Raw genomic sequence first — 12,882 nt, forward strand, 5'->3', positions numbered from 1 at the left:
ACAGATCATGCTTCCTGCATGAAGGATACTTCAAATCATGTAGCTTAGAGGAGAGATTTGCTGTTACTCTTTAAAGTGCTTAGATATATGATTTTTACAACACACTCTCATGGTATTTCATAGCTATTTCACATTGTGGCGAATTGGTGGCTAAATCATACAATTGCATCATGTGTTGTCGTATGCACCATGACAGTGGACACTCATGCTTTTGTTTCTCTTCAGGTTATATTTTCAACCTGAGGGACAATAAAACAAACAAAAATATCCCATGGATGTATACGGAATTTAGGGAATGACACACACTATATTTAGGGACAAGAAATTTGAACTTAGAGATGGGCTGTTTTAGTATGAAAAGACCTAGCAACCACTTAGCTCTGCATTAACAACCAACCAGAACACCTTAGCAATTGCATATCAACACCCTAACATTAGTCAGGATTCTTCAGAAAATGTGGAGATCTAATTTAATCATGCATAACTTCTTTTCACAGTGATCAGCACCAGGTTAGATGTTTTCTCCATTATGCACTCTCCGAAGTTAATGTGATTACAAGCTTTTATTGTCCGTTATTTAGGCCTCCTGCAAATGCCAGTTTAATGCACCTAAAATTTCTGCCAACAGAAAGCAATATGGCTATTTGGCCATTTTCCAATTCTAATCATTTTCTAGACCTTTTGTCTACATGACATACAATGTAGTATACACACATTACAGTACATACAATAGCACGTGTTCAATATTCAGCATTATTTCAATGATACGTACTGTATAATACACAATACATATGGAGTGTATAGTATGATACAATAAAAAAAAAATACATAATTTGATAATATCATTTAATTTAATATATTTTATATAACGTAATTTAATCTAAAACAGATGGAATCTGCAAAAAATAAAATAAAAATTGTTGCAGTTTTTTTCTTACAGATTTTTGCAGTTGCTTTTGTGCATGTACTTTAGGACACCTATGAAAAAGTCTGACAGCAAGAAAGAAACATTATCTTTTGTTTTACAGTTTAACTGTACAATTACAGTTAAACTGTAGACATACTAGCTTTCTTTCAAATAAATGTCATCTGTTTTTTTTTTTCTTTTCTTTTGATATTCTGGTCTGGTTTTCAGTGTCAGCATGGTTACATATACAGGCATGTGGGCTGTTGGATGTCTAAAAGCATGTGAATTATCTTGTAAGCAGGTGCTGAATATATTCAAAGGATTTCTAATAATTAAAGTGGAGCTGTTTTATGCAGGCATATGGTAAAGGGGATGCGGGCTCCTTCCTGTGGGAAAACTGTTTATTTTTCCTGTGGCGCAGTGGCTTTGAATTACATCTTGTAATTTAGTGACTGAAAGACGTTTCCTGCAATGTGATTGGTCACTGATGTTCATGCCAATCTGTAAAAGTTCTTGCCGTAGGGCAGACTGCAGCCAGTGATTTGAAGACTGTCTCATTCACATGTGAAATACGAGCTGTACCAAACCAATTTGGATCAGATTCTGACAGATTCATTGATAGAACTGTACTGAACTGAATCATCAAGGCAACAGTTTGATCTTTGAAAATCACTGCCATTTTCATCTTTTGAATGTGTTTGCTATACTTGAGGTCCAAGGAAATGATGGTTATCAGGATACCTGAAGCACTCTGTAGATTATAGTCACACAGTTGTAATTATCCTGTGTGTCGTCTTGTCCTGTCTATTTTCTGTTTGTTGGTGCAGTGAATTGAGCACAGCATGTGTATGCATTGATTAGTATTCACCCTACATCATAAACAACTCTCTGAAACAGAAATATATAACAGTTTCTTAGTTCTCTGCATCTGGGTTTGCATTTGTATCCATTTATAGAGATGGAGCATTTTAAACCCAAATTGCTCCATTTGACAAATGTTCAATTTTTATTAAAACTTGTTTTGACATGAGTAGCTGTGGGAATAAGAAAGGGACAAATATGCAGAATGGTTCACACAACTGCTGCACTATTGCAGACTTAACCTCTTTATCTACAGGAAAAATCTTTTTTCCTCTGAGACGTGTGGATTTCCCAAACTACTGTTGCCTAAGGTCAATCCTGATTGCAGTATACATGCGATATTTGTATGCGGTAAATTTAAGACTAACAGTGCCTATAAATCTCAGTGTTGTTTAACCAGTGTAATCTAACTGTTTTTTCGTATCAGTTTGAGTATTTACATCACAGCATGTCTATATATTCTGTCTGTAATTCTTTATATTCGTGGTTCTTGTTTGCTAGCCTCAGTGTAGAATGTTATTTTTGTTCTGTTGCCCCTCTCAGATTGCCTGCTTTCAGTGCCACATTGGCACTACTGCAGTTCTCTTGTCATTTTGACATCATTGGGAAGCAGTTATCCAGAAACAGTTTTTCGAATCTAACATTTAAATGGTTAAAGCTCTCTCCCAACCAGAAGAGAGTTGCTTCAAGTCAGCTAGCTGCTTATAACTGTGCATTGCTCCCACCAGCCTTTTAAATCAGTTTACTTCCTTGTTCAAACATTATTATCATGTTGAAATTAGGTCGAACCTGGTCTTTTCAGCAGGGTACTCAGGATGATGGTGCAATCATAGATATAGTGCTAATCAGTGGTTTTAATTATATGTGTTCTTCTTGTCAAGGCTCACAGTGAGAGTGACATCATAATTACTATTCCCAATGCAACTCATAATTAATTAAAATTGCCTGAAATATAATTCCACTAACCGGCAAAATAAAGAAATTTAATTTATGGATTCCTTTGGATTCCAGACAGAAGCATACTGAGTTACATTTGTCAGGAAAGAAACTGTTTTGGGTGAGAACTAAACTGCAAAAACAATGTACAATGTAACTTCTGAGACTATGATAAATAATCATAAGTTAGTTGCATTGTTGAATACATATTTATTTATTTCTCCAGTAACCCAACCAGACATGTTTCTCTGGCTATTTTTAATCTTGCTGTTTTAAATTCAGCTGCTTTTTAGTGAAGACAAAATCAGCAATTATTACGAGATGTCAATAAAAAACAACTTGACTGTCCATCTTGGTTTGGGTTTGTCAAGCACATTTTTTTTTTTATCAATATGTATGAACAGTTACAACTTTTTATCAGCGGCCAAACTAGTTGTGGCAAAGTCTGAGCCAAGTAAAGAGCGGAAAGTGCTCTGAAACTCTTCTCTCAGTCCATGCCATCCAAAACCGATTTATTTTCAGCTGGCAGACTCCTTACTGCACCTGACAAGGCATGAAGTGAATGGGGCAGGATGTTGCACCTAAAAGAAGCCGGCTAAGAAGCCAGCCATGAGGAACATGTCAGTGTTGGTCAGAAACAATGGAACTGAAATTTTAGGAGAAGGATACTCTTCAAGTGGACGTCATAAACGAAAAGTCCAACGAGATTTTTATTTATTTTTTAATTTTTTTTATTTTTTAATCGCAAGAGATTTGGAGAAATGTAACTACATCTACTGCTCACCATTGGATCATCTGCACTGAATGGGTGCCATCAGAATGAGAGTCCAAACAGCTGATAAAAACATCACAGTAATCTACAAGTAATCCATATAACTCCAGTCCAGCAATTAATGCCTTGTGAAGTGAAAAGCTGTGCCATTGTAATAAATTAATCAAAAATAAATCAATGCTTCTGCTAAAATAGTCCTCCATTTTTAATATTGCCTTCTCCAGTGAAAAAGTTGTCTTGTCTGAATCAGGGGAGAAATATGCAAAGATCAAGCACCTTTACAAAAAAACAAAAAAATAAGTAAAAAAAAAATGTATTGGTGGATTTTGATGTGAGAAGCTAAAGTTTAAAGTTAAAATGTCTTCATGATGAATTTGTTTATCACATACACACATATTTTCACTTCACTATACATTAGTTGATGGACTGAAATCATGTGGATTATTGTTGTCAACATACTGTCATAGTGATGTTTTTATAAGCTGTTTAGATTCTTACTCTGATGGCTCCCATTCACTGCTGAGAGTCCATTCCTGTGCATGTAATGATGCATTGGAAAAAACCATACTGTTAATTTGAAACATGCTGAACCTAGTATTGGGGCGTGTTGTAAGTATATAATTGCCACAATGTGAAACTGCAGCTTATTGAAATTTCTTTTGACAACTAGACCCTGCCTCTATTGGGCCACACGTGAGCTGTTGATTGTTTCTATACATTTATCATCATGGTAAAATATATTCAATATTCCAGCACAGCACAATGGCACTCGCTGGCGGAAATGTGTAAGTGCAGGACAGAATAATCCACCCAGTGCACCCTCATATAACTGCTCGCTTTGAGATTTGAGCAGACAGAGCAGCTGTTTCCGAGCACTCATAAGAGAAAGTCACCGCTGCTGCAGTTTCGCTATAGCCTACATCACTGATACCTTCATTTCAAACCCAAGATCTGCAGAATGGATCTCTCTCAAAATACATTTCTGGTAAGTGTTTTTCAAACTGTAACTGTCACAAAAAAATTAACCATTTTAATGCATATTATATAGATAACTTGCATTGGTATTATCTATTCAAATTACAATTAAACACGGTTAATAATAACGTTTATTATATGCTCTGTAGAAAAAAATAAACGCTGATTGAAGGACTTGCAAATCCCCCAAAGAAGCTTAAAATAAATTCAGTATACTGTTTACAGATATTTAATTTACCACGAAAGTTAGTCAGGGTGCATTATAGACGCGCGCGATTGCGTTTGACATGGTAACCATAGCAACAGTAGGGCGCCAGAACACTGTCTCAGTATCCTCGTCAATCGGTCACCTTGAACACTGATGTTATAACTTTTCATATTACAAATATATCACATACAAACTGTAGTGATTTGTTTAAAATGTCTTTTTAGTTAGCTGACAGTTCGCTGACTGCGATAGGCACCATTTGGATTGAGCAAGACTAATATCAAAAAGATAGCAACTTGAAAATGTCTGAAAAAAATATGAACTGTCTTGAAATTAATTAATTTTTTTTTTATTTTGCAGTGAACGGGCCCTATTTTTTTTTATTATAGACATATGGTGCTAAATGCACATCATAACAGCATCATTACACACACATGTGTAACGATATATAACGCGCGAGGGCCGCCACAGCAGCGAGCTCGGACGCGCATTTTACGCACAATGGAGAGCCTGCTGAAAGAAACGATCTTCTGGCCCTTCAACGACTCCTGGGCCAATTCAAGCAGGGGAAACGACAGCAGGGGACTGAACCAAACCGTAAATCCTCTGAAGCGCAACGAAGAAGTGGCTAAAGTCGAAGTAACCGTGCTTGGGTTGATTCTGCTGCTGGCGCTCGTCGGCAACCTGTGCGTCCTTGTGGCTATCCAGGCGAGTAAACACAGTCAGTCGCGTATGTACTATTTTATGAAACATCTGAGCATTGCTGACCTGGTGGTGGCGGTTTTTCAAGTTCTACCCCAACTTATCTGGGACATCACCTTTCGCTTTTATGGACCAGACTTTTTGTGCCGCCTGGTGAAGTACCTACAGGTGGTTGGCATGTTTGCATCCACTTACATGCTCGTGCTGATGTCTATCGACAGATGTTTGGCTATATGGCAACCTCTGCGATCCCTGCGCCGACGAAAGGATCGTTTTTTCGTGCTGGCCTCTTGGATTATAAGCCTGCTCTTCAGTTTGCCACAGGTGTACATCTTCTCCCTCAAAGAGGTGGGCGACGGGGTCTTCGACTGCTGGGGGGATTTTGTTCAGCCCTGGGGCGCAAAGGCTTACGTTACATGGATTAGTCTCACAATCTATATCATTCCTGTAGCCATTTTAAGCGTTTGTTATGGACTTATAAGTTATAAAATATGGCAAAACTTTAAGCTTAAGACCCGGCGCGACCAGTGCCTGTCGTTGACCCCGCGACCAGCCAAGGGCACCGCGCTCTCCCGCGTCAGCAGCGTCAAGTTGATCTCCAAAGCTAAGATCAGGACGGTGAAAATGACCTTTGTGATCGTCCTGGCTTATATCATCTGCTGGACGCCGTTTTTTTCCGTTCAGATGTGGTCTGCCTGGGATCCAATGGCTCCAAGAGAAGGTAATACAGCATGTTATTTGAAGATTTGTAGATGAATATGGCATAATTAGACTTGATAAAATGTGTATAATACATATGCATAAACATTTAAAATGAAAAAAAAGTTGTCATTTTAGCCTAGGAAAACACCACTTTGTTACTCCAAATTATTGCAAACTTAAAGAAATTTCCTAGAAATATATCACACTTTTCAAGCAAAGAATTTCTCAAAATTCTAACGAAAAGTTTTTCGTTACTTGTTATCTAAAGCCGAATAGAAATATCTCTGTCATGTTTTTCTTTTTTAGAGAATTGTTGTTCTGAAGCGAATATTACTTTTTTTCTAGTTATACTGATATTTATATAAAAAATAAATATAATAAAAAATCCTTATCCAGGGATTATAAACATCTGGTAAAACCATGGAAATTTGGAGCCCTAGGATACTTTTTTTGGCCCATGAAGGCAGGCCCTGATCATATCCATTTATATTCATGTAATCTGCGGGTTGTGTAACTTTCTGGTCTATGAGTTTAAAAAAGCATGAGAAATGTATTATATGGAAATAAAACCAGATGTTTAATGTACAGAACAGTCTTGGGTAACCTAAGATATACTAAATCCAGTCACAGATAAAATCTAATCAAATATCTACATTTTATACTCTCCATTGGAATGGTAGTCTTTCGTATTTCTCTAGTTGTCTCTTTTTAACTTCATAAACACTGTGCCCTACAAAACCCACTTACTGTTACATTAAAAAAAGAAAAAAAAAAGTTAGAAATGTAAACTCTTTTTTTTTAAGAATGGACGACAGAAATGCACAATCAATGCACAATTTTCTCTAATTGAAAAGAAAAATATAGTACAGATATTTCAAATTATGTTCAAGAGAACAAATTAGAGACTCTGGACTTCAATCTTATGAAAAATATTATATAATAACTATCGTAGCTGAAAGACAATGATCTAATAGACTTGAGCAAAAAAACTGAATATTCAGATTTAAAATAATTGGAGGTTCAGCAATAAGGCATTGAAAGGACAATATAGAATTGTCAAATCATTTCTTACCAATGCTTATGCCTTTTACAATTTGTGGTGTTATTCTTTCTGTGCAACACAACAGTGTTTTTTTTTTAAGAATATGTTGAGGCAACTCTTTCCCTAATGACAGGTCATAGTGACCATGGTTTCAAGCTGCAAAATAATTTTTCAGTTTTGAATGAACAGTTCTTTTAATATAGTCAAGTCAAGTCACCTTTATTTATATAGAGCTTTTAACAATACAGATTGTCAAAGCAGCTTTACAGTATCAAAATAGGAAAATAGTGTGTCGATGCAAAAAGACACAATATACCAAGCTGCACATCATCAATCCATCATGTAAACTTATTTTAGAGACAGAGCCTGTTCTTACCGACAGCTCTAAACGGCATTGTCATTAAACAGATTTCATTTTGTAATTATTTTTTGGAAAATGACTCCGTCTGCAAATTTGACCCGACAGAAACTCGCATCCTGCTGTCCCTGTTACAATGAGGATTTTCAGAACATCGACCGTGTAATGAATACACAGATTTAAATGACCATAAATGATGCTGTCCATAGTACATTTCATTTTATTGGCCAACAACATTATGAAACCTGATGATAAATTATTGTAGGATCATGTTTTTTTTAATCCCTCTCCGGAAAGATTTATCTATCTATCATCAGCAGTGTGGAAAGTGCATAGATACATAATCATCATATTTAATAGTCATGTGTATGTCACTAACTTTATGCCTTGTCTCTAATAGCTATGGCGTTCATTATTGCGATGCTTCTGGCCAGTCTCAACAGCTGCTGTAACCCCTGGATCTACATGTTTTTCGCTGGTCATCTGTTCCGGGATCTCATGCAGCGCTGTCTTATGGCATCACTCTGTGGCTGTAAGAGGCAATGGAGATCTAAGAGCCCTTCAGGCACGGGTGCAATGAGGAGCACCAGCAGCCAGAAGAGTGTGACACAGTCCTCTACTACATGAGAGACAATTGGAATACATGCAGTTCATATGACCATAGAACAATAGACAGAACAACAGAACAATAACATAACATAAGCTAAGGAATAATTTCATGTGATTTTTACAGGTGTGGTGCAGATCTCAGTTACATTAACCATGGATATTCTCCAGTCCTCTTTAGCCTAAAATGTGTATCTTTATATAAGCACTGCTTGAGTTATTTGCATCCATCTAATCTTCAAGGCAATGTTTTTTTTTTTTTTTTTGTAGGGAGACATTTACATGTGTATGCTCAAAGGGACAGTTCACCCAATAACAACATTTACTGAAAATGTACACACCCTCAGGTCATCCGAGATATAGATATAGAGTTTGTTATTTTATTGAAACAAATTTGGAGAAATTAAGCATTACATCCCTTGCTCACTAGTGGCTCCTCTGCAGTGAATGGGTGCCATCAGAATGAGAGTCCGAACAGCTGATAAAAACATCACAATATGACTCCAGTCCACTCATCATAATTTGATTTTCACATCATTTGCAGATCACATATCAATGGGATTAAAGAATATTTGAAGAATAACTTGGTGCTATTTTCTTTTGAAGCCATGCAGAGGGACTACAGGAGTTACTTTAAATAATATTTAAATTAAAAGCTACTGCATGAATTTAGAAGACTTTGAGTTGCCTGTATTGTTGTACTTGAATGGACTTTCATGGTGCTTTCATGAAGCCTGACAACATGATAAAACAATATGCAGAGATCAGTTAGAGAAAAAAGTCATGCTGATTCTGATGTGAGGGTGAGTAGGCTATAAATGATGAGAACATTTTCATTCGCTGTGACTATTCCATGGTTTTGATGTTCAGCAGTGTTCCTTTACCAGGTTATTATTATTTTTTTTTTTTTTGTAGAAATATCCTGTAAATATTGTGCACGCAGCAGCTCATTCAGGCTGTGATTCATTTGAAGATAATCTTATATTTATTAAACTCTTTTGTGTTCTAACAAATGTATTTGTGGATATGTGGATATATGGATATATGAATGAACATGATCGATCTCTGATGGAAAATTTATTTACAGAATATAGCTTTTTTTGTAAGTGATTTTAAATTTGAATATACTGACAAAACATTCCCATTTGTAAAAAGAAATGTATTTACGGCTATTTCCGCGTTTGAATGTGCATATTCTCAAGTTAACGCATTAGCTAGCTTCATTTATGATAGTGCATACTCTTATAGTCTGTGTTCTGTTTACTTAACCTTTTTAAGATCTTGTGTTTTTATAATTTCACTAATGTTATTCTTATGTTAATACGATCTGTATGACCTTTTAAAGCTATAAATGTCTTTTTTTTTTACGTTTCTGAAAAGGATCAGGTGACAGGAGAGATCCACGTGAGGGCGACATGTTTCAGATCTATGAGGCAAACAGAGCAGCCAAATAGTTTGAGAGTAGGGAGACAAAACTAGACAAATAAAGGATGGATTTATTGTTTATATTTTAAAATGATGTTTATAAATTTTCTAAACTTTAAAAGGCAGATAACCATATTTTTGCACTACTGTACCAGACAGCACTGTTCTCTCAGCTTGGCATCAGTGCAGTACCTCCAGTTCGTCGCTGTACTGAAACTAACGAAAAAATGGTGAGTTTAAGTGAATTTTTTTAATATTTAAGAATAAAAGATATTAAATGATTGCTTTCCTAACATCATTCCTTGAGGCATACAAACATTGTTTTAAATTCAACTTACTGCTCTTATATTATTTATATATTTTATACAAAATTTATATTTACGTTTACAGAAACACTGCAAAGTTATTTATATTATCCACATCCCTCATAACACTATGTATATTGTACTGTATAATATCCTAAATTAGAAAGGAAATATATATATATATATATATATATATATATATATATATATATATATATATATATATATATATATATAGATATAGACACACACACACACACACATTGATGTGGGACATGTTTGAGATTATATACATCACAAAACACAATGACCAACAGTTTTAGCTTACTTTTAGACTGTATTGTAGCTTAATTGTATACGGGTTTACTGACATGTAAATATAATATCTACATTGATATACTGTATTATGCAAAGACCAGAAGCTTTTGGTTTATAATACAGCATCTTGATAGTAATACAGTATGCTATAATAATGAAAAGTTTAGAATCTTACCTGTAGAACATTATTTCACCGTCTGATGCAGCAGATCTGCCCAAGCAAAATCTCAGACGGACAGACAGTTCTTCCACCTGTTTTCTCAGTTGTTCCACTTCCTTTCGGAGACCTTCAGTCTGATATAAAGAAAGATTGGAATGGGATATGAATAATAATCATGCTCCTGTTGCTGGAGGTCCATAAGCACAGGATCTTTGTTCAGTGGAGGGGAAGCTTCTCTCCCCTGTGCCTTGGTGTTGAAGTGGAGTAGTTGTTTTACTCAAACAAAGGGCATTGCACCTTCCTTCAGTAGCCGGCGTCCTGAGGGAGTCGATTGTGCGATCAAATCATCACTCTTATTAAAGTGACGACTGGAGACTCTTGTGTAAGGAATGATATTAAAATTCTCACGTCTGATATAAGGAATCCATTTTACACTTTTCCTTGTCTAAAAGGAAAATATTGAAACTAAACCCGTGTTTTTCCAACCTTAAACCCGTGAAAGTGTACTGGAACAGCAGTCAAACCTGTGACTTCCCACCCGTGAACTCATACTAGATCGATGTACTCCGAGTTCTGATGTCATACAGCACACGAAACAACAATGGCAGCCCCTACGAATATTGCCTTCGGATGGAGTGTTTATGCAAGTGGTACACGTTAAAAAAGCTATTTTAGGATAATGTAACGTTGCAATAAAATTAACAAATAGCTTCAATTGCTCAGGAAGTTTGGCGTGACTTTCCTGGAACAGTACAAAGTTCACGCCTAAGGCGCTTGAAGCTTCTTGAACTCATTAATAAAAAGTTATTAAACGTTGTATTATGAAATCTTATGTTACTATAAAATATTTAATATGAAATATTTTTTGTAATAGCTAGTTAATCAAAAATTTGACAGAAATACCACGCTATTACAATTAATAGACAGTAAAAGGGCTATTACAGCAGCTTGCTATCAAAGAATGCTAAACCGGAAGCTCGCGTACAACTGAGATTTTAGCGGAAATATGTAGGCAGTTCTCCTTTTATTGTGTCCATTAAAACTGAGTGAAACTAGTCACATCACGTATTTAGATTTGGGAAAAAATGAAAATATATATTGAAATAATGTTATGTCCATGAAGAGAGAGACTGTAGATTTTAATTATAAATTCCAATACAAATTCTTCATACAGACTCACCAGTCATATCTTCAAAGTCTAAATGGGAATACAAGCACATTCAAACCTCGTTATAAATTTGCAAATGTAAAATAAATAAATAAATACATTAATTAATTAATTAAAGGAGTTCCTTTGATGAAAAAAAGCTAGTTCCAAAGATCAAATTAAGCAATATTATAAATTACTTATAAGATAATTAGACAAACTCTTCAGCCAAATGATAAATCTGTCACAGGAGATGATTTCTTCTCAATAAATAACTAAAATAAAAAAAATAAAATAAAAATTCCCAGAAGTGGTCCTGTCTATAAACCTCACACATTACAAATGGAGACATACTGACACCTAGTGTTGAAACGTTTCTTATTCTGTTGAGCTTGAGAACACTCGTGGTAATTAATTTTTTTTTTTGTGGAAACGATAATAAAATCCTCAAAGGAGAGGGAAAAATACTTTTATTTAAAATATAAATCTTTTATAACATTATCATTTTATTTATTCATCCTTGTATATACATTATAATTTCCAAATTTCACTGGAAATTTAATTTAGTTTCTTCACAACAATTTAAAACGGTATTATCTTGACTGTGCCATACTGACCAAAGACATCCCTCTTCTATTTGGTTAAAATTGTGTCCACTGTAAATTTGCTCACATTAGGCTGGACTCTCTATTCTGCAATTTTCATAAACAGAACTTGTTTCATAACATGATCAGTTAGAGTAGCTCTCAACTCATTTAAGCATCTTCAGTATAGCTTCCTCTCACCTCTCCTCTTGCTCTTTCCACAGCTCTTTCACTCTTTTTCGCTCCTTTTCCTACATCTCTGCTATTTCTCTTCCTTCATCTCTTTTCCCTCCTCTGCGCTTCACCTCTTCCTTCTGTTGCCTGTCCTTTACACCCACTCCACTCTTTTGAAACATCAAAGTCCCCCTCAAAGTTTAAATAGCACACAAGTTTATATTTAATATCGTAAAGACATACACAGCGAAAGAGAGCAAGTCAGGCCTGTTTTATACCACACCAAATTTATTCTATTTGTTTCACAGTTAAATTCTGGCCTGTTGCTGCTATGAATCACAAGTTTGCTTCTAAGAAGTGAACCCGGGTGACGAGATTTGACTTGGTTAGTGGTTAAAGTGAGGGTTGTGACATTCTTCAAATTCATCACTTCTTTTACAGTAAAGCAAGCCGGTGTCACACACACACGTCACAAATCCATAATAACATATATAGCCTGATAAAATGGCTTAAATGGTGACATATAAACTGATTGTTACCTACATTAAAACAACAACAACAAGTGAACGTTCAGACGCTGCGCCTTAGGCGTGCCTTGCACATGTATGCTTCCGCCATCAAAACTTGCTTTGTAAACGGTGTAAAACAGTATTTCCTAAAACAGTGTGTGGCCACAACATAGTTCTCCTTTTTCTATTCA

The 12,882-nt window shown here is 35.5% G+C and overlaps 1 protein-coding gene and 1 long non-coding RNA gene across 2 annotated transcripts; one reads left to right on the forward strand and one right to left on the reverse strand.

The window, feature by feature from the left end:
- The first annotated feature begins 5,041 nt into the window (after window positions 1-5,041).
- On the forward strand, window positions 5,042-8,975 carry LOC128015883 (isotocin receptor-like). Its single transcript, XM_052600105.1, has 2 exons — window positions 5,042-6,082; window positions 7,864-8,975. The coding sequence occupies exons 1-2, from the start codon at window positions 5,053-5,055 to the stop codon at window positions 8,088-8,090; spliced, it is 1,257 nt and encodes a 418-aa protein (XP_052456065.1). The 5' UTR covers window positions 5,042-5,052; the 3' UTR covers window positions 8,091-8,975.
- A 22-nt stretch (window positions 8,976-8,997) lies between these two features.
- LOC128015885 (uncharacterized) lies at window positions 8,998-12,856 on the reverse strand. The gene is made up of 3 exons (XR_008184031.1): window positions 12,726-12,856; window positions 10,293-10,411; window positions 8,998-9,710 (listed from the first exon to the last, which is right to left on the reverse strand). It is a non-coding gene; the product is annotated as an uncharacterized LOC128015885 (long non-coding RNA).
- Between the last annotated feature and the right edge of the window lie 26 nt (window positions 12,857-12,882).

This window comes from Carassius gibelio, chromosome A6 (assembly GCF_023724105.1).
Source record: "Carassius gibelio isolate Cgi1373 ecotype wild population from Czech Republic chromosome A6, carGib1.2-hapl.c, whole genome shotgun sequence".
NCBI lineage: Eukaryota > Metazoa > Chordata > Actinopteri > Cypriniformes > Cyprinidae > Carassius > Carassius gibelio.

Excerpts from the sequence above, each read along its gene's own strand:
- LOC128015883 (XM_052600105.1), top strand. The coding sequence starts at position 5,053 with ATGGTGCTAAATGCACATCATAACAGCATCATTACACACACATGTGTA. Across the intron at positions 6,083-7,863 it reads TCCAATGGCTCCAAGAGAAG|CTATGGCGTTCATTATTGCG; the intron begins GTAATACAGCAT and ends TGTCTCTAATAG.